Source organism: Cervus canadensis, chromosome 32 (assembly GCF_019320065.1).
Source record: "Cervus canadensis isolate Bull #8, Minnesota chromosome 32, ASM1932006v1, whole genome shotgun sequence".
Classification (NCBI taxonomy): domain Eukaryota; kingdom Metazoa; phylum Chordata; class Mammalia; order Artiodactyla; family Cervidae; genus Cervus; species Cervus canadensis.
The window spans coordinates 14,287,697-14,310,433 of NC_057417.1; the positions used below are offsets into that span (position 1 = coordinate 14,287,697).

General features: G+C 39.1%; 2 protein-coding genes across 5 annotated transcripts in view; one reads left to right on the plus strand and one right to left on the minus strand.

Annotated features, from left to right (window-relative positions):
* Positions 1 to 22,737, plus strand: part of ACSM3 (acyl-CoA synthetase medium chain family member 3) — an 82,287-nt gene that overhangs the window by 42,269 nt on the left and 17,281 nt on the right. For all 3 annotated transcript variants that reach the window (XM_043456008.1, XM_043456007.1, XM_043456010.1), the window contains exons 4-5: positions 18,069 to 18,276; positions 21,015 to 21,158. In XM_043456008.1, coding sequence (XP_043311943.1) covers positions 18,069 to 18,276; positions 21,015 to 21,158 — 352 coding nt within the window. The remainder of the gene's footprint in view (positions 1 to 18,068; positions 18,277 to 21,014; positions 21,159 to 22,737) is intronic.
* ERI2 (ERI1 exoribonuclease family member 2) overlaps positions 5,243 to 22,737 on the minus strand; it is a 51,030-nt gene continuing 33,535 nt past the window's right edge. The window contains exon 9 of one of the 2 annotated variants that reach the window (XM_043456006.1): positions 5,243 to 6,276. In XM_043456006.1, the coding sequence (XP_043311941.1) occupies positions 6,238 to 6,276 (39 nt within the window). In that variant the 3' untranslated portion in view covers positions 5,243 to 6,237. Of the gene's footprint in view, positions 6,280 to 22,737 lie in introns of both variants that reach the window. The other variant, XM_043456005.1, reaches the window with a different exon arrangement.

Consider the following 22,737-nt stretch of genomic DNA (forward strand, 5'->3'; position numbering starts at 1 on the left):
TTATAAATCTGTCATTCTCATCATTTCATTTCAGTTCAGTCGCTCAGTCGAGTCCTACTCTTTGCGACCCCATGGACTGCAGCACGCCAGGCTTCCCTGTCCATCACTCCTGGAGCGTGCTCAGACTCATGTCCATTGAGTCAGTGATGCCATCCAACCATCTCATCCTCTGTTGTACCCTTCTCCTCCTGCCTTCAATCATTCCAAGCATCAGGGTCTTTTCTAATGAATCAGTTGTTCCCATCAGGTGGCCAAAGTATTAGAGTTTCAGTTTCAGCATCAGTCTGTCCAATGAATATTCAGGACTGATTTCCCTTAGTATTGACTGATTTGATCTCCTTGCCATCCAAGAGACTCTCAAGAGTCTTCTCCAATGCCATAATTCAAAGTATCAATTCTTCGTCACTCAGCTTTCTTTATGGTCCAACTTTCATATCCATACATGACTACTGGAAAAATCATAGCTTTGACTAGATGGACCTTTGTTAGCAGAGTAATGTCTCTGCTTTTTAATATGCTGTCTAGATTGATCAAAGCTTTTCTTCCAAGGAGCAAATGTCTTTTAATTTCATGGCTGCAGTCACCATCAGCATATGAATTTCTCAAGAGGCAGGTAAGGTGGTCTGGTATTTGGATCTCTTTAAGAATTTTCCACGGTTTGTGGTGATCCACAAAGTCAAAGGCTTTGGCATAGTCAATAGTCTGCTTTATTGACTATGCCAAAGCCTTTGTGTGAATCACAATAAACTGTGGAAAATTCTGAAAGAGATGGGAATAACAGACCACCTGACCTGCCTCTTGAAAAGCCTGTATACAGGTCAGGAAGCAACAGTTAGAACTGGACATGGAACAACAGACTGGTTCCAAATAGGAAAAGGAGTACATCAAGGCTGTATATTGTCACCCTGCTTATTTAACTTATAAGCAGAGTACATCATGAGAAACGCTGGGCTGGAAGAAGCACAAGCTGGAATCAAGATTGTCTGGAGAAATATCAATAACCTCAGATATGCAGATGACACCATCCTTATGGCAGAAAGTGAAGAAGAACTAAACAGCCTCTTGATGAAAATGAAAGAGGAGAGTGAAAAAGTTGGCTTAAAGCTCAACATTCAGAAAACTAAGACCATGGCATCCAGTCCCATCACTTCATGGCAGATAGATGGGGAAACAGTGGAAACAGGGGCTGACTTTATTTTTCTGGGCTCCAAAATCACTGCAGATGGTGACTGCAGCCATGAAATTAAAAGATACTCCTTGGAAGGAAAGTTATGACCAACCTAGATAGCATATTAAAAAGCAGAGACATTACTTTGTTAACAAAGATCCGTCTAGTCAAGGCTATGATTTTTCCAGTGGTCATGTATGGATGTGGAGTTGGACTATAAAGAAATCTGAGCGCTGAAGAATTGATGCTTTTAAACTGTGGTATTGGAGAAGACTCTTGAGAGTCTCTTGGACTGCAAGGAGATCCAACCATTACATCCTAAAGGAAATCAGTCTTGAATATTCATTGGAAGGACAGATGCTGAAGCTGAAACTCCAATACTTTGGCCACCTGATGCGAAGAGCTGACTCATTTGAAAAGACCCCGATGCTGGGAAAGATTGAGGGCAAGAGGAGAAGGGGACGACAGAGGATGAGATGGTTGGATGGCATCACCGACTCAATGCACATGGGTTTGGGTGGACTCTGGGAGTTGGTGACGGACAGGGAGGCCTGGTGTGCTGTGGTTCATGGGGTCACAAAGAGTCGGACACGACTGAGCGACTGAACTGAACTGAATGGATATTGGCAATTTGATCTCTGGTTCCTCTGCATTTTCTAAAACCAGCTTGACTATCTGAAAGTTCATGGTTCACATACTGTTGAAGCCTGGCTTAAACAATTTGGGGCATTACTTTGCTAGCGTGTGAGATGAGTGCAATTGTGCAGCAGTTTGAACGTTCTTTGGCATTGCCTTTCTTTGGGATTGGAATGAAAACTGATCTTTTCCTGTCCTGTGGCCACTGCTGAGTTTTCCATTGCTGGCATAGTGAGTGTAGCACTTTGACAGCATCATCTTTTAGGATTTAAAATAGCTCAACTGGAATTCCATCACCTCTACTGGCTTTGTTCATAGTGATGCTTCCTAAGGCCCACTTGACTTCTGGCTCTAGGTGAGTGATCACACCATCATGATTATCTGGGTCATGAAGATCTTTTTTGTATAATTCTTCTGTGTATTCCTGCCACCTCTTCTTAAAATCTTCTGCTCTGTTAGGTCCATACCATTTCTGTCCTTTATTGTGCCCATCTTTGCATGAAATCTTCCCTTGATATCTCTCATTTTCTTGAAGAAATCTCTAGTCTTTCCCATTCTGTTGTTTTCCTCTATTTCTTTGCATTGATCACTGAGGAAGGCTTTCTTATCTCTCCTTGCTATTCTTTGGAACTCTGCATTCAAATGGGTTTATATTTCCTTTTCTTTTTGCCTTTAGCTTCTCTTCTTTTCTCAGGTACTTGCAAGGCCTCCTCAGACAACTATTTTGCCTTTTTGCATTTCTTTTTTTGGGAGGGATGGTCTTGATTACTGCCTCCTGTGTGATGTCATGAACCTCTGTCCATAGTTCTTCAGGCACTCTGTCTATCAGATCTAATCCCTTGAATCTATTTGCCACTTCCACTGTATAGTCCTGAGGGATTTGATTTGGGTCATGCCTGAATGGTCTAGTGGTTTTCCCTACTTTCTTCAATTTAAGTCTGAATTTTGCAATAAGGAGTTCATGATCTGAGTCACAGTCAGCTTCCGGTCTTGTTTTTGCTGACTGTATAGAGCTTCTCCATCTCTGGCTGCAAAGAATATAATCAACATAGTCATTAGTCATTCTCATAGGACTGTGAAAAAGCTTCTAAAAGGCAATGATTAAGATATATTCATCTCTGTGACTCCAAAGATTGGCTTACAGTAAATTTCAGCGAAATATTTGTTGAATTAATATCCTTATTATCATAATAAATCATTATATTAACTTTCTTAATTTACTATAATCATTACTTGCATTTGAGGAAAGCTATATGCTCTAATCTCATGTGTACATGTAAATTATTCACGGGAGTTGCACAGTCCACTTTTACATAGTTTTTCTTTAAAAAATGACTGCTTTCATGAATACTGTTAAGCTCACTCTCTTAATAGGGCTTCCCTGGTGGCTCAGTGGTAACGAATCTACCTGTCAATGCAGGAGATGCAGGCTCAGTCTGGGTTGGGAAGATGATACCCTGGATAAGAAATGGCAATCCACTCCATTATTCTTGCCTGGGAAATCCCATGGACAGAGGAGTCTGGCGGGCTACAATCCATGGGGTCACAGAAGTGTTGGACACAACTTAGCAACTAAAAAACAGCTTAGTAACAGACTAATGTGTTTGTTTTTTTTTAATATTTATTTATTTATGGCTGCAGCAGGTCTCTTTGCTGCACGGACTTTGCAGAGATTGGGGGCTACTCTCTAGTAGTGATATGTGAACTTTCTCATTGTGATGGCTTCTCTTGTTGTGGAGCATGGGTCCTAGGGCAAGAGGTCTTCAGTAGTTGCAGCTCATGAGCTACAGAGTGCAGGCTCAGTAGTTGTGGCACATGGGCCTAGTTGCCCCAAGGCATGTGGGATCCTTGTGTTTACTGGTCACTTGCTATGTTTTAGGAGCTGTCAGACAGAGTCAGGAGTCAAATAAACACAGAGTTGATAAGTGTGACAAGTGCTATAAAGGAAATAGCACAAGAGCCACTGTAATGTATGAGGGGTACTACTATAGACTGAGAGAAGGTCAGGCACATAATTTAAGCTGAAACTGAGGGATGAGGCAGCCAGAGGGAGAAGGTATGGGTGATGGGAACATTCATTCTAAACAAATGGAAAAGTTTCTACAAAGATCCTGAGGCAAGAAATAATTTGTAGATTTGAGAAAATGAAAACAGTGCAGTGTGAATATAGGTACTGGCTAGGAGCCACCTCATCCCAGGGACTATAATATGTAAAATCCCTTAACAGAGACTTCTCCTCCAGACAGGCTTAGATGAGTACTATCAGGATTTCCTCTAGTAAATCTCCTTTTTCTATGTTCTGTGGCTGCAATATCCCTTTCTGAAACCAGTTCTATATTAATATATTATATATAAGGGTATGGCTTAATCTTGCTGCTCTGTGAATCATTAAGTCTGTTTATATTGACTATGAATATTTCTATTCTATTTTATATTGAGTTTACAGTTTAGCTCTTGGAAGGCAATCTATTTCCCTTATTTCCAAGTTCTTAGAGAGATATGCCTATAGTCTCCAGGGCCAACAACAAACTCATCATATTTTCGTTTTCAAACTCTTGCATATGTATTGTAGGTCAAATTCCTTTACAACAGAAATCTCAGTATATAATCATTAAAAAAATAGTAATTGCCAAGAATATGTTCCTTTAAGTGCCATTTACCACAAAAAGCTACTATCCCACCCAATCTCGGCCTACAGGTCTTGAGGAAGTTTATATAATACTTGTGGTCCCTCTGGAATTATAATAAACATTCACTCATTTTGAAAGATTGTTGCTGAGCCATGAAAAGACGCTGGGATTCTTGGCCTCCAGAGGAGAGGAATTCATTTCGAGGCCAGTGACGAGGCTTGATCGCTCAGAGTTTTTGTGGAATAAAGTTTTATTAAAGTATAAAAGAGATAGAGAAAGCTTCTGACATAGACATCAGAAGGGTACAGAAAGAATGCCCCCCTGCAAGCCTTTAGCAGTATGCTATATACCTATCAGCAAGCTGTTAATTAGAGAAAGGAGATATCGTAAAACTCAGAGAGGCACCAGGTCCCTCACCCACAACATGTATTTTAAGGTAACATTGGCACCTGCTGAGTCATCCCAGGCCATAAAATGATTGACATGAATCTTGAAGAAAGACAGGTTCCCAAGTAAACATATAGTTTTATTAACATAGATTAGGAGAACAATGTATGAGTAAAACATACAGGTTTTTGAGCCCTTATCATTCTGAATCTTAAGCGAAGTGACTTGAAGAAAGACAGAGTCTAGGGTAAATACATAGTTCATTAACATAGCTTAAGACAAATATTTCCATAAGAAAAAATGCATCAGTTAGCTCAAGATTTGAGAAAAGTTAAGTTCAGGTGGAGCCAGGTGTCATCATGGCAACACAGAATTTTAAGAGAAACCTCCTTTTAATTTTGTATAGAGATGGGGAAAAAAATCTGACATTTGTTTGTTTCCTCCTGCCACTTAAGAGAGAGATAAAAAATGTCTGACTTGCAGCCTATTTCCTCTGTTTGGAGACCCCTGGGCTTCCTGCCTGTTACTCTCTCAATTTGCTCATTTTATCATCACAAGAGCCTTATGATTAGGAAGAGAAAATCTCGTTTTATAAACAGAGAAGGCAAAGCTTTCATAGTTGGGGAAAAAGGAACATTAAGTCATTTGCCCAAAGGCATTCAGAAACTCAGTGTAGAGCCCAGTACACCCTCTAGAATTTTCTAGACCTTTTTATAAAATTTGAAAGTAAAAACAGTTCTTTAAAAATCAACTATATCTCAATAAATTAAAAAAAATCATCTAGATGTGGTAATTCAACATCATGGTAGTGTAAGATGTTTCCTTTTCCTCTCCCCTTCAATTTGCAACAAGTAAAACATATGTAACTCTACAAAGGTTCCTCTGCCCAACACACCAGGATACCAGAGAGATCCACACATCTGTACATCTGAAGGTGGATGGAAAAGTCCATAGGAGGTGGAAGCAAGGGAACAAGGTGGGGGAGTGCCCATAATCCTGGCGCTCCGACCACAGTGGATGAACACACATCTGAGAAAGAACTCAGTGGTAGCTGGGGAGGTGGTGTACACAACTCCAGCTTCCCAGCGGCAGCAGTACTTGCAGCTAAAGGGAGCCAGGCAGCAGCGGCAGGGCCTGCAACCCCAGCCCGACCAGCTACAGGGGTGCCTAGGGCTCCAGCAGCCCTGCACAGGGCAGCAGTGCCTGCAAACCTGACAACCTCAACAACCCCAGGTGGAGCAGAGGTGCCTGCCATCACGGTGCATCCAGGGGTGACACGAGCAACGACAGCCACACTTACAGCAGAAGGCACCAAAGACTCCAAAGGCACAAAGTGACGATGAGGGCTGCAGGCACACCCCTGACAGGGGTAATGAGGGTGGAAAAGACTGATTCCACAGCACTGTCAGAGGCTGGTCAGGTTAGGGAAGACAGAGACTCGTGTTGTAGTGCCACCTGCTGGAGAACAAAAGACGGTCCTCTAATTACCAATGTATTGAATTTTTAGGATCAAAGTAAACAAATCTTCCCAGGTGGCCCCTAGTAGTAAAGAATCTGCCTGCCAATTCAGGAGACACAAGACATGCTGGTTCAGTTCCTGGGTCAGGAAGATCCCCTGGAGTAGGAAATGGCAACCAACTCCAGTATTCTTGCCTAGAAAATTCTATGGACAGAGGAGCCTAGTAGGCAAAGAGTTTGATATGTTTGAGCACACACACACACACACACACACACACACAACAACCTTACCTAATAAGAAAGATATTCACTCCTTCAAATGTGTGGGCAGAGGAACAAGATATCAAGCACTGTGAAAAACCACAGTAATAAGCTATCACAAAAAGAAAGTGACAGTTTTCCAGAAACCAAACTTAAACTCATGGAAGGTTGCAATCAGATAGAGAATTCAAAATAGCTGTCAATAAGCACAAGAAAACTCAGAAAGTCATTTCCTTTTTTTTTTCTTTTTTTTCTTCAGTCATTTCAGTGAGCTCAGGAATAAAATAATGAACAGAAGGAATATTTTACCAAAAGGTTGGATCTCTAAAAGAGATACAAACAGAATTTCTAGAGCCAAAGAACTCAATAAATGATATAAAGAATGCAATAGAAAGCACTGGAAATAGAGCAGACCCTAAAGAAGAAAGAATTAGCAAGCATGACTTCAGAAATCTAGAAATGATCCAGACCAGAAAGGATAACTAAGTTTTATTTTTTTTAATGCAGAATTTCTAAGAGATCTATTTGATTCCATTAGGAAAGGCAACATAAGGAGGCTTCTGCAGAAAAACTAAAGCCGAGGGAGTCCATCACCTCTACACCTGCCTTAGAGGAAATGTTGAGGGCTTCTTGAAGATGGCAGAGTAAGAGTACATGGCAGTAATATCCTCCACGAACATATCAAAAATACATCTACTTGTGGAAAATTCTCACTGAAAACTAATTGGAAACTGGCAGAAGGACTTCTGTACAACCAAGGCTATAAGAAAGACACACATATAAAAGGGTAGGATGGGAATAAAAGTGATTGAGTTGGGGCCTGTGCCCCTGGGAGGGAACTTAGAGGAAAAAGGAGATTTCTTGGGTGGACACCTGCCCTAGGGAGTGAGTAGGTCAAGTCACAGACTGCGCATCTCAGCCCTGGGGACCCATGTGGAGGAGGCAACACCCACTAGCTGCTTGGAGAACTATTGGTACAGATAGAAAGGTTGGAGAAGCTTAGATTCCTCTCATGAGGAGCACACAGATGCTGGTTTGTCCCTGGGCAGGGCAGAGAGAGGTCTGCCCTAGGGGTTACCAGGTTTTCTGAGACCACCCCATTGTGCACCCTAGTCCAAGGTGACCAGTTCTCCCTCATTCCACACCACAGCATGGCACTAGATATAGGGCAACCACAACCCAGGAAAAGACAATAGGCTACATCTAAGTGGAGCCCCAGACACCTACACAGACAGAGCACTGGACCTCTAGACACAAGCCCTACTTCCTTTATCACTTCCCACCTTTGGGCAAAGGTCCTGGTGCAGGAGGAAGGAAAAACGCACATTCAAATGGAACAGTGCCAGCTCCAAACAGCCAACAGACACGTGAAAAGATACACATTACTGATTATTAGAAAACTATAAAATAAAACTACTAGATATAACCTCATACCTACCAGAATGTCTATCATCAAAAACCCTACAGATAACAAATGGAGAGGATGTGGAGAAAAGGGAACCTTGCACACTGTTAGTGGGAGCTCAGATTGGTGCAGCCACAGTAGGGAGGTTCCTCAAAAACTAAAAATAGAACTATCAGATGACCCAGCTATTCCACTCCCGGGTATATATCTGGAAAAAATGAAAACACTAATTCAGAAAAAAGATACATGGACCCTAATGTTAATAGCAACACAATTTACAAAGTCATGGAAGATATGGAAGCAACCCAAGTGCCCACCAATAGATAACTGGATAAAGAAGATGTGAGATATATAATGGAATATTATTCAGTCATTAAAAAGAATAAAATTTTGCTATTTGCAGCAACATAGATGGACCTAGAGAATATTATTCTTAGTGAAATAAGTCAGAGAAAAACAAATACTATATGTTATCACTTATATGTGGAATCTAAAAATAACACATGAATGTGTATGCAAAACAGAAACATTCACAGACATAGAAAACAGAGTGTAAGGGAGAGAGGGAAGGACAGATGAGGGGCATGAGATTAACAGATACAAACTACAATGTATAAAATACACAAGCTATAAGGATATACTGTATAGCACAGGGAATTATAGCCATTATCTGTAATAACATAAAGGAGTATAATCTGCAAAAATACTGAATCATTAGGCTGTACACATGAAACTAATGTAATATTGTAAATTAACTAAACTTTAATTTAAAAAAGGAACGTTGAAAGGCTCTTCTACCAAAAACAAAAAGGCAGAAGTACACAAAGCCTTGAGGAAGGTAACAGAATCAGAAAATTGCAACTGTACATCAGAATAGGTTGTTAAACAATTATAGCATAAAGGTTAATGGGGGAAAGCAATAAAAAATAACTATAGTTACTTCAATTTGGTAATGAACTCACAACACAAAAAGATAATTTCGAAACAACAAAATAATTTGAGACAACAGAAACATAAAAGGGGAAGACAGAAAGGAGAGAAACTGTATAACTAAATGAAGAGAAAGTGAAAGTGAAAATCTCTCAGTCATGTCCGATTCTTTGCAACCCTATGGACTATATAGTCCATGGAATTCTTCAGGCCAGAATACTGGAGTGGGTAGCCTATCCCTTTCTCCAGCAGATCTTCCTGACCCAGGGATCAAACCAGGGTCTCCTGCATTGCAGGAGGATTCTTCACCAACTGAGCTATCAGGGAAACCCCCAAGTGAAGACAAGATATTATCGGTAGTAAAAGGACTATTGAGATATAGTGCAACCAGAAAACAAAGATAAAATGGCAGTACTAAATCCTCATTTATCAATAATTACCCTAAACGTAGATTCATTGGTAAAAACTTAAAAAAAATTTTTAATTAAAAAAATTAAGTAAAAAAAAAATTAGTAAAAAAAAAAAGAAAAAAGAGTAGCTGTTTGGATTAAAAATAAGACCCAACTCTATACCTCCTCCAGGAAACTTCTCTCAGCTCTAAGGTCAAAAATAGCCTCAAAGTGAAGGGATGTTAGATGATACTCCAAGCAAATGGCAGCCAAAAGAAAGTGGGCATAGTCATACTCATATCAGAGAAAACAGACTTTCAAGCCAGAAGATACAAAGCCAGAGAGCTAAAAGTGGACAGCATATAATGACAAAGGGGACGATCCCTCAAGCAGACACAAATAACTGATATCTATCTATGTATCTATATATCTCTATTTGTCTGTCTGTCTATATATACATGCATGTACCCATACATACATGTATCTATACATATACATACATGTATGTATATACATACACATTTAACACAAGAGTAGTAAAACATATAAAGACCTACATGGAGAAACTGACAGGAGCATGATAATGGAAGGGGATTTTACTGCCTCACTTACATCAATGGACAGATCATTCAGACAGAGTGTCAATAAGAAAACATTGACTTTAAATGAAACATCAGACCAGATAAACTTAATAGATTTATACGAATATAGCATAGCCCATCCAGTGCAACAGAATACACATTTTTCTAAAGTGCACATGGAAGATTCTCCAGGATAGATCACATGTTAGGTCACAAAGAAAGTCTCAATACAATCAAGGAGATTAAAACCATATCAAGCATCTTTTCTGACCACAATAAAATGAAACTAGAAATCAACTATAGGAAATCTGGAAAAATCACATATATGTAAAGACTAAACAACATGCAACTTAAAAACTATTGGCTCAATGAAGAAATCAAAGGAGAAAATTTAAAATACCTAAAGACAAATGAAAAGAAAAAGATGATATGCCAAAATCTATGGGATGTAGCAAAAGTGGTCCTAAGAGTGAAGCATATAGGCCTACCTCATGAAATAAGAAAAACTTCAAATAATCTAAACCTTATATCTAAAGGAGCTAGAAAAAAAAAGAATAAAAAGAAAAAAGAAAGAACAAAGCAAGCACAAAATCTGTATAAGAAAGGAAATGATAATAAAATAATAATAAAAGTTAGAGCAGAGATAAATGAAATAGAGACTTAAAAGACAATGGAAAATACCAATGCAACTAAGAGCTGGTTCTTTGAAAGGATAAACATGACAAACCTTTAGCTAGACTCACCAAAAAAATAGAGAGAAGGCTCAGATAAATAAAATCAGAAACAAAAGAGGATAAATTACAATGGATACAATAGAAATACAAAGGATTATAAGTCTACTATGAAGTCTACTACTATACACCAACAAATCAGACAACCTAAAATAAATGAATAAATCCCTAGAACCCTACAATCTTCCAAGACTGAAGCATGAAGATATAGAAAATCTGAATTGACTGATTACTAGTAAGGAGATTGAAACATTAATCAAAAATCTTCCCCAAAATAAAAGTCCTCCAGCAGACAGCTTCACAGGTGAATTCTATCAAACATTCAGCGATTTAGTAGCTATCCTTCTCAAACTATGGGGCTCCCCAGGAGGCACTAGTGGTAAAGAAACTGCCTGCCAAAGCAGGAGACTTATGAGATGCAGGATTGATTTATGGGTTGGGAAGATCCCCTGGAGGAGGGCATGGAAACCCACTCCAGTATTCTTGCCTAGAGAACCCCATGGACAGAGGAGCCTGGCAGGCTACAGTCCATAGGGTTGCAAAGAGTCGGACATGACTGAAGCAACTTAGCACACACACATGCACTTCTCAAACTATTTCAAAAAAATTGAAAAGGAGGGAATGCTTCCCTAACTCATTTTACAAAGCCATCATTACCCTGATTACAAAATCAAACAATGAAAACACACAAAAAGAAAATTACAGGCCAATGTCTCTGATGAATATACATGCAAAAATCCTCAACAAAACATTAGCAAACCAAATACAAAAATGCATTAAAAGGATCATACATCAGGATCAAGTGGGATTTATTCCAGGTATGCAAGGATGATTCAACATCTGCAAATCAATCAATGTAATACACCACATTAACAAAGTGAAGAATAAAAATCATATAATCAAGAATTCACAGGTGATCGAGGAGTTTGGACTCTGCTTGCTCACTGCCAAGAGCCTAGGTTCAATCCTTGGTCAGGGAACTAAGATCCCATAAGCCACAGGGCACAGCCAAAAAAATTATATATATATATATATATATCATATGATCATGTCAATAGATGTAGATGCGGGAAAAGCATTTGATAAAATTCAACACTCATTTATGATAAAAAAAGAAAAACTCTCAAAAAGGGGATAGAACAAATGTACCTCAAAAGGCCATTTATGACAAACCCACAGCTAACACAATACTGGTGAAAACCTGAAAGCTATCCCTCTAAGATCATGAACAAGACAAGAGTACCCAATCTTACCACCCTTATTCAACATAGTGCTAAAACTCCTAGTGACAACAATTAGGCAAAAAAAGAAATAAAACACATCTAAACTGGAAAGAAAGAAATAAAACTGTCATTATTTGTAGATGACATGATTTTATATATTGAAAACCGTAAAGATTCAAACGAATGAAACTAGACCATTATCTTACACCATTCATAAAAATTAACTCAAAATGGATTAAAGACATGAATGTAAAAAGTAAAACCATAAAGCTCCTAGAAGAAAACATAGACAGTATGCTTGACATTTTTCTTAGCAATATCTTTCTGGGTATGTCTCCTCAGGCAAGGGAAGCAAAAGCTAAATTAAACAAATGAGGCGACATCAAAATAAAAAGCTCTGCCCTGCAAAGAAAACCATCAACAAAACAAAAAAGAAAACCTACCAAATGGGAGATGTTTGCAAATCATATCTGATAAAAGGTTAATATCCAAAATATATTAACTCATGGAACTTCCCTGGTGGTCTATTGTAGGACTCCATGTTTCCATTGCAGGGGGCATGGGTTTGATCCCTGGTTGGGCAACTAAGATCCCCCACGCCACACAACACGGCCAAAACCACACACACACAAAAAAGTTAACTCATGAAACTCAACAACAAACAGTCCAAAAAAAAAAAAATGAGCAGAGGATCTGAATAGACATTTTCCCAAAGAATATATATGCTGTTCAACACCTGTATGAAAAGATGTTCATCAGCATGAATTATCAGGTAAATGCAAATCAAAACCACAATATCGCTTCACATCTATTAGAATGACTATTGTAAAAAAAAAAACAAGGAATAACAAATGTTGGAGAGGATGTGAAGAAAAAGGAACCCTCATATACTGTTGGTTAGACTGTAAATTGGTGCAGTCACTGTGGAAAACAGTATGCAAATTCTTCAAAAAATTTAGAACTACCATATGATCCAAATATTCCACTTCTGGTTATTAACCAAAAGAACATAAAAACACTAATTTGAAAGACACACGTACCCCTATGTTCATTGCAACATATGGAAATAACACATGAACCCATCAACAGATGAATGAATATAGGATATAGGGAATGTTTTATACACACATACACACAAACACACACACAATGGAGTACTACTTGGCCATAACGAGGAATGAAATCTTGCCCTGCAACAACATGGATGGACCTTGAGGGTCCATAAGGCAGACAAAGTTGTGAAATAAGGCAGACAGACAAATACAATATGATTTCACTCATATGTAGAATATAAAACAAATAATAAAACAAAATAAACAAAAATAAAATAACAAAAACAAACTCAGAGAACAAAATAGTGGTTACAAAGGGCAAGGGGCTTGGGGTGGGAGAAATGGGTAAAGGAGGTAAGATAAGCATGGAAAATAGTCTTTGGTTATAAGTTAAATTATAATGTCAATTTATAAGTCAAATTATAAGTAAATTTACAATTATTAGTCAAATTATAATTTCTAAGTCAAATTAAAATGTGCACACAAAACATGTTATAAACCAATGTTACTGGAATTTAAAAAAATCATCTAATTCACTTTTGCAAACCTTGATATGCATATGAATCACTGGGTTCTTGTTAAAATGCAGATTCTGATCCAAGAAGCCTGGGAGAATCCTGAGATCCTGCATTTCTAACAAGCTCCCAAGTGATGTGGATGCTGCTATTCCAGGGAACACCCTTCAGTTCATTATATTCCCTCAGTCGTGTCCAACTCTTTGCAACCCCATGGACTGCAGCATGCCAGGATTCCCTGTCCATCACCAACTCCCAGAACTTGCTCAACTCATGTCCATCGAGTTGGTGATGCCATCCAACCATCTCATCCTCTGTCATCCCCTTCTCCTCCTGCCTTCAATCATTTCCAGCATCAGGGTCTTTTGAGATGAGCCAATTCTTTGCATCACGTCGCCAGTATTGGCGTTTCAGCTTCAGCACCAGTCCTTACAGTGAATATTCAGGACTGATTTCCTTTAGGATTGACTAGTTAGAAGTCCTTGCAGTCCAAGGGACTCTCAAGAGTCTTCTCCAACACACAGTTCAAAAGCATTAATTCTTTGGCCCTCAGCTTTCTTTATAGTCCAACTCTCACATCCAAACATGACTACTGGAAAAAACCATAGCCTTGACTAGGTAGACCTTTGTCGGCAAAGTAATGGCTCTGTTTTTTAATATGCTGTCTAGATTGGTCATGGTTTTTCTTCCAAGGAGCAAGCATCTTTTGATTTCATGGCTGCAGTCATCGTGTGCAGTGATTCTGGAGGCCGATAAAGTCTGTCACTGTTTCCATTGTTTCCCCATCTATTTGCCATGAAGTGATGGGACCAGATCCATGATCTTAGTTTTTTGAAAGCTGAGTTTTAAGCCAGCTTTTTCATGCTTCTCTTTCACTTTCATCAAAAGGCTCTTTAGTTCCTCTTCACTTTCTGCCATAAGAGTGGTGTCATCTGCATATCTGAAGTTATTGATATTTCTCCTGGAAATCTTCATTCCAGCTTGTGCTTGATCCATCCCTGCATTTCGCATGATGTACTCTGTATATAAGTTAAATAAGCAGGGTGACAATATATAGCCTTGAAGTACTCCTTACTCAATTTGGAACCAGTCTGTTGTTCCATGTCTGGTTCTAACTGTTATTTCTTGACCTGCATACAGATTTCTCAGGAGGCAGGTCAGGTGATCTGGTATGCGAGACAGCAATAGAGACATAGATGTATAGAACAGTCTTTTGGACTCTGTGGGAGAGGGCAAGGGTGGGATGATTTGGGAGAATGGCATTGAAACAATGTATATTATTATATGTGAAAAAAATAGTCAGTCCAGGTTCGAGGCATGATACAGGGTGCTAGGGGCTGGTGCACTGGGATGACCCAGAGGGATGGGATGGGGAGGGAGGTGGGAGGGAGGGTCAGGATGGGGAACACATGTACACTTGTGGTGGATTCAGGTCAATGTATGGCAAAACCAATACAATATTGTAAAGTAATTAGCCTTCAATTAAAATAAATAAATTTATATTAAAAAAAAAAAGGATTTTCCACTGTTTGTGGTGATCCATACAGTCAAAGGTTTTGGCATAGTCAATAAAGCAGAAGTAGATGTTTTTCTGGAACTCTCTTGCTTTTTCAATGATCCAACAGGTTTTGGCAATTTGATCTCTGGTTCCTCTGCATTTTCTAAAACCAGCTTGAACATCTGGAAGTTCATAGTTCACATACTATTGAAGCCTGGCTTGGAGAATTTTGAGCATTACTTTGCTAGTGTGTGAGATGGGTGCAAGTGTGCAGCAGTTTGAACATTCTTTGCCATTGCCTTTCTTTGGAAATGGAATGAAAACTGACCTTTTCCAGTCCTGTGGCCACTGCTGAGTCTTCCAAATTTGCTGGCATATTGAGTGCAGCACTTTCACAACATCATCTTTTAGGATTTAAAATAGCTAACTGGAATTCCATCACCTCCACTAGCTTTGTTCATAGTGAGGTTTCTTAAGGCCCACTTGACTTCACATTCCAGGACGTCTGGCTCTAGGTGAGTGATCACTCCATTGTGGTTATCTGGGTCATGAAGATCTTTTTTGTATAGTTCTGTGTATTCTTGCCACCTCTTCTTAATATCTTCAGCTTCTGTTAAGTCCATTCTGTTTCTGTACTTTTATGCCCATCTTTACATGAAATGTTCCTTTGGTATCTCTAATTTTCTTGAAGAGATCTCTAGTCTTTCCCATTCTGTTGTTTTCCTCTGTTTCTTTGCACTGATCACTGAGGAAGGCTTTCTTCTCTCTCCTTGCTATTCTTTGGAACTCTGCATTCAAATGGGTTTAACTTTCCTTTTCTTTTTGCCTTTAGCTTCTCTTCTTTTCTCAGCTACTCCTAAGGCCTCTCAGGCAACCATTTTGCCTTTTTGTATTTCTTTTTCTTGGGAATGGTCTTGATCACTGCCTCCTGTACAATGTCACATACCTCCGTCCATAGTTCTTCAGGCACTCTATCAGATCTAATCCACTGAATTGATTTGTCACTTCCACTGTATAATTGTTAAGGGATTTGATTTAGGTTATATGTGAATGGTCTAGTGTTTTTCCCTTCTTTCTGAATTTCAGTCTGAATTTTGCAATAAGGAGTTCATGCTCTGAGCTACAGTCAGGTTCTGGTCTTCTATACAGTCTGGTCTTGACTGTATAGAAATTCTCCATCTTTGGCTGCAAAGAATATAATCAATCTAATTTCAGTATCGACCATCTGGAGATGTCCATGTGTAGAGTCATCTCTTGTGTTGTTGGAAGAGGGTGTTCGCTATGACCAGTGCATTGTCTTGGCAAAACTCTGTTAGCCTTTGCCCTGCTTCATTCTGTTCTCCAAGGCCAAACTTGTCTGTTACTCCAGGTATCTCTTGACTTCCTACCTTTGCATTCTAGTCCCCAATGATGAAATGGCATCTTTTTTTTTGCTGTTAGTTCTAGAAGTTATTGTAGGTCTCCACAGAACCATTCAGCTTCAGCTTTTTTGGCATTAGTGTTTGGGGAACAGACTTGGATGACTGTGATATTGAATGGTTTGCCTGGGAAACAGAGATCATTCTGTCGTTTTTGAGATTGCACCCAAGCTCTGCATTTCAGAGTCTTTTGATGACTCTGAGGGCTACTCCATTTTTGCTAAGGGATTCTTGCCCACAGTAGTAGATATAATGGTCATCTGAATTAAATTCACCCATTCCAGTCCATTTTAGTTCAGTGATTCCTAAAATGTGGATGTTCACTCTTGCCATCTCCTGTTTGACCACTTCCAATTTACCTCATTAAAAAATTTAACTAATTTAATCCTTAATAATCCTATAAAGAAGGTAGTGTTATTATAATCCCCATTCTACAGATGCAGAATCTGAGACTCTCAGAGGTGAAGTAGTCTTGTTCAAGACCAAGCTCTAAGAGTATCTGTCTCTAGGACACGCTGTTGACCACTACACTGTACCTGACTGTACCTTACAGTACAGTTTATAGCAGATGGGAATAGAAGCACAGAAAAGATGAATGCCTCAATCCTTCTCTTTGGAAAGAAGGTATAAAATTAATATATGTTTTAAGAGGCACTTTGGCCACCTGATGCAAAGAGCTGACTCTCTGGAAAAGACCCTGATGCTAGATAAAACTGCGGGCAAGAGGAGAAGGGGGGAGACAGAGGATGAGAAGGTTGGATGGCATCAATGACTCAGTGGACATAAAGTTTGAGCAATCTCAGGGAGATAGTGATGGACAGAAAACCCTGGTGTGCTGCAGTTCATGGGGTCACAAAGAGTTGTACATGACTTAGCAACAGAACAACAACAAAAGAGGCACTGAACAAAGGCGGTTAAATTACAGCTTAAGTCAGGCTGCGGTGATCAGTCCCTGCACTGCCCCTGCTACTTCAGTGATCCAGGCAAATTATTGTTGCCAGCAAACAAAGGATGTTTATGGCCATCAAGACATCAGCTACTACAGCTGCCTCCAGTGATGAGCCCTGAGGGAACTCTGGTTGAGAAAGAACAGAACATTAGCCCTAGATAGTTAAGGTGCATATCAAAGGAATGAGATCAGTGAGCCTAGACTCTTGCATCTTCCCATACACAGAAAAGCACTAAATTGATTAACTTGCCATGTCTGGCTTTCTTTAATTAACAGTAATCTTTTGATGTTCCAACTACCTGGTTTTTGTTGCAAAAACCCCTGTATATCCTGGCTTCTCCCTTCACCCTTCAGAGCAGTCCCTCAGAGCTATCTGAGAAAGCCCTCCGAAAATCCTCCCAATAAAACATAATTCTCAACTTTTATGTTGTGTATTTTCTAGTTAACAATAACATTTGTGTTTTTGGTAGAGATTAAATGTTAAAATATGCAAACACTTACACAGCACCTGAAACTCAAAGTACTCAATAAATGTTGGGTAATATTCTTTTCAATTCAAAACCCTCTTCAAGTTAAATGTTATGAGTGGTCTCTAGGTAGAAAATAATTAATTATCCAGGATTTAACATCCTTTCATGTTAGATCAAAAGGGTCCTGGACTTTGAGATTCCTTTAAATGAAAAAGTATAGTAATGAAAGGAAAACAAATAGATACCCTGCCTGGAAAACCGACTAACTCACCCTGAGAAACACTGAATATACATGAGTTACCTATACTACCTTAATTAAGATGATGAAGGAAATCATTTCTAAATACTTTATTTTCTTCTCTTTTAGGGACAGTTCTAATTCCAGGAACCACTCAGATGACCCAAAAAGACATCCTCTACCGACTACAATCTTCAAAAGCAAAGTGCATTATTACCAATGAAGTTTTAGCTCCAGCAGTTGATGCTGTTGCATCTAAATGTGAAAATCTGCACTCCAAACTAATTGTGTCTCAGAGCCCCAGAGAGGGTTGGGAGAACCTAAAGGAGATGATGAAGTGAGTAACCATAATTGTTGTAGAACAGCTTTCCAAAAAGAAACACAACATTGATAAGATAGTCAACCCTGGATTAACCAGAAAAATGAAAATTAAAATAATAGACAAAGGGAACAACTGGTGATTATAGTGCAAAGCTCTGAGGCAAGGAACTGGTGGTGTTTTTCATAGGTTGGGATCTCAAGGAAGCACACCATAAGACAGACATTAGTTGTGTAAGTTTATTAAGAAGTTATCTTAGGACCAATACCTAAGGAAAGGGAACAATGTGGGATTGGGCAGCGGTTGAAATTTATCATCCACGTACTTCAAAAAAGCCATCAGTCAACCTATGGGGATCACTGGAGTTTGGATAGCCCTTCAAAACTATGTCCAACTAAAGCAAGAGGTCCAATGCTAATAAGTAACTGGGTACAAACTATCTTTACAAGGAGGCATGACCTTAAGCAAGGCAGCTATCTTCAGCCAAGGTAATATCTAAAGAGGGATTTCAGCACCTGAAGGGAAGCATGTTCTAAAATTCTGCAGCAGGATCTAGGAGGTGCATCAACCACAGAGCTATTATCATCTCCCATAGGAACTAATCAGAATCAATCCTTCTGTGGAGGCTGTATTATTCCCTTGCTGACAGCGACATTTCTATCAGGTTATAGTAAGAAGAATACTTAATAGATGCAATTAATAAGACTATTACACAGATATTCAAGTCCTGCTATGGGGTCTTCTAGGGGTCACTTGGAACTCTTTGTCAAGTATTGGTTATCTTAGCTTTAGGGTGGCAGCAAATTCCGTCCCTGGAATGAGCTTCCTACCTTTACTCAACGATTTTGGAGCAAGTTTGCAACTATGGACTTGTTCTTTGTCATTGTTTAGTTGCTAAGTTGTGTCCGACTCTTTGTGATATCATCGACTGTAGCCCACCGGGACTTGTTATGACTCTTAAGCTAACATTTATTGTGTGCATACATGCTCAGTTGTTGTGTCCCACTCTTTGAGACCCCATGGACTGTAGCCCACCATGCTCCTCTGTTCATGGAATTTTCCAAGGAGGAATACTGAAATTGCCATTTCCTATCCCGGGGCTTCTTCCCAACCCAGGGATTGAACCCATGTCTCCTGTGTCTCCTGCACTGGCAGGTGGATTCTCTATTGAGTTGTTACCAAAGGCCAAATTCTGTTATAATAAAACTACTGTTATAATTGTATAATGTCTAACACTTACTTGGCACTGATTATGTGCCAAAAACTGCACTTCAGATATATTGGGTTGGCCAAAAAGTTCATTAGAGTTTTTCAATAAGATATTATGGAAAACCTCAAACAAACTTTTTGGCCAATTCAATATTAACTCATTTAAAAACACAACAAACTATTGGGTAGGAACTGTTAAATATACAGATGCTCATGCTCAGTCGCTTCAGTCGTATCCAACTCTTTGCAACACTATGGATGGGATTTTCTGGGCAAGAATACTGGAGTAGGGTTGCCATTCCCTCCTCCAGGGGTTTTTCCTGACCCAGGGATCAAACCCACATCTTCTGCATTGCAGGTGGATTCTCTGGTTAGACAGATAAATAAGGTCAAACGTTAGGATCTGGCAGAACTGGGTTTCACACTCAGGCAGTCTAGCTTCTAAGCCCATACTATTACCTGCTAGGTTTACTGCTTCTGAGAGACTGGTACAACAAACCTGCCTTAGGTTTCACGAGCAATAATATCTGTGATAGAAGTGATAGGTACACAGTTATAGGTACTAGCTTCATAACGAAAAAAATTATGGAATCATAGCCTAAACATTTGGTTTAGCTATGTTAGGATTTAAAAATAAAAATAGTTCTCACAGCTGAATATTTCTGATTTATTCATTTTCAGCTCAATATTTCCTAATAAAATTCTGTATGATTCTCAGGCACTCAAATGTACAGAGTTTACTTCCTCTCAGCTGCCCTGATGTATGTCATATATAAAGGCCCAATTATCCTTTGGAACCAAAATGTTTTCTTTCTTTAACTGAAATCTTTCCTTCCCTAAGTGGATACTTAGATCTTCTTCAGTCTTTTTGCTTACTATATTCAGAACTATGTAGACTCTCTTGTGGGAAACAGAAAAACCATCCTTTTGAGGGGTAAGCAAATGGTTTTTTACAAAAGGGATAGATGATAAATATACAGTATTTGCAGGTCATGTAGTCTCTATCATACCTACTCACTGTCATAGTGTAGAAAGCAGTCATAGGCAATATGTAAAAGAATGGACATAGTTGTGTTGCAATAAAACTTTATCTATGAAAACAAAAGGCAGGCCATATTTGGCCCATAGGCCTATAGTTTAATGATCCCTGCCTTATACCATTACCCAGGACTTCTATTAACATTCTCATTTTTTTTTAAAAATCACATTTTACCTCACATATACATGATTAGAAGATCATAGAATACTCATTCTTTAGAAGGTATGATAAAATTCTTGAGGTTTTTTGTAATGCTTGCACTCTTCTTTATCACACAGTAAAAAGCTATGAAATCAACCTGTTATAAATGGGCTATTGATGGCAAAGTTTAGCTTGTTTCCAGAAAGCACCTTAAAAGATGGAGAGAGATGGCTTTTACCTTGGAATTCAACCTAAGTCTCTGGGGCTTAATCAATGAGATGAAGAGGTCTGAGTAAATCCGTTTCTGTGGTAACAGTCTATGATACTGTGTTTAATGTATACAATCATTGTAATTCTTCCTTCATAGACATGCCAGTGACAACCACACCTGTGTGAAGACAAAACACAATGAGATGATGGCCATTTTCTTTACCAGTGGAACAAGCGGATATCCTAAAATGACTGGACACACCCACAGCAGTTTTGGTTTAGGATTATCTATAAATGGAAGGTATTTTCACAGAACTGTAGTTTGAAGTGTCAATGCTACAAAAATGATGATTTCTTTATTTGTATTTTAAATTTGTTTCCATATATATATATATATATGTATATATAGTTAAGTCTATGTATATATCTCAAGTGTGTGTGTGTATATATATATAAATATATATATATATTTATATCTCAAATGTATATATGTTGTTGTTGTTCAGTTGCTAAGTCGTGTCCAATGCTTTGCGACCCCACGAACTGCAGCACGCCATGCTTCCCTGTCCTTCACTATCTCCCGGAGTTTGCTCAGATTCATGTCCATTGAGGTGGTGATGCTATGTAGCCATCTCATCCTCTGCTGCCTTCTTCTCCTTTTGCCTTCAATCTTTCCCAGCATCAGGGTGTTTTCCAGTGAGTCTGCTCTTCGTATCAGGTGGCCAGAGTATTGGAGCTTCAGGTTTAGCATAAATCCTTCCAATGAATATTCAGGGTTGATTTCCTTTAGAATTGACTGGTTTGATCTCCCTGATGTCCAAGGGTCTCTCAAGAGTCTTCTCCAGCACCACAGTTTGAAACCATCAATTCTATGGCACTCTGCCTTCCTTATGGTCCAGCTCTCACATCCATACATGTTACTGGAAAAACAATAGCCTTGAGTATATGGACTTTTGTCAGCAAAGTGATGTCTTCTCTTTTACTGTGCTGTCTAGCTTTGAAATAGCTTTCCTTCCAAGGAGCAAGTGTCTTTTAATTTCATGGCTGTAGTCACTGTCCACAGTGATTTTGGAGCCCAAGAAAAGAAAATCTGTCACTGCTTCCACTTTTCTCCACTCTAAGTGATGGGACCGGATGCCATGATTCTAATTTTTTAAATGTTGAGTTTTAAGCCAGCTTTTTCACTCTCCTCTTTTATCCTCATCAAGAGGCTCTTTAGTTCCTCTTCACATTCTGCCATTAGCATGGTTTCATTTACCACGCTGAGGTTGATGATATTTCTCCAGACATTCTTGATTCCAGTTTGTGATTCATCCAGCCTGGCATTTCCAATGATGTACTCTGCATATAAGGCAAATAAGCCGGGTGACAATATACAGCCTTGTCACGCTCCTTTCCCAATTTTGAACCAGTCAGTTGTTCCAAATAAAGTTCTAAATGTTGCTTCTTGACCCACATACAGGTTTCTCAAGAGACAGGTAAGGTGGTCTGGTATTCCCATCTCTTTAAGAATTTTCCACAGTTTGTTGTATATATCAAGTCGATTCTTTGTACAGTCAGTGGCTCAGACAGCAAAGAATCTGCCTGGGTTCAATCCCTGGGTCAGGAAGATTCCCTGGAGAATGAAATGACAACCCACTAGAGTATTCGTGTCAGGAGAATCCCATGGACAGAAGAGCCTGGTGGGCTACAGTCCATGGAGTCACAAAGAGTCAGACGTGACTAAGCATAGCACAGAAAATACAGTCAGCAAAAACAAGACTGGGAGCTGACTGTGGCTCAGATCATGAACTCCTTACTGCAAAATTCAGACTTAAATTGAAGGAAGTATGGAAAACCACTAGACCATTCACATATGACCTAAATCAAATCCCTTACGA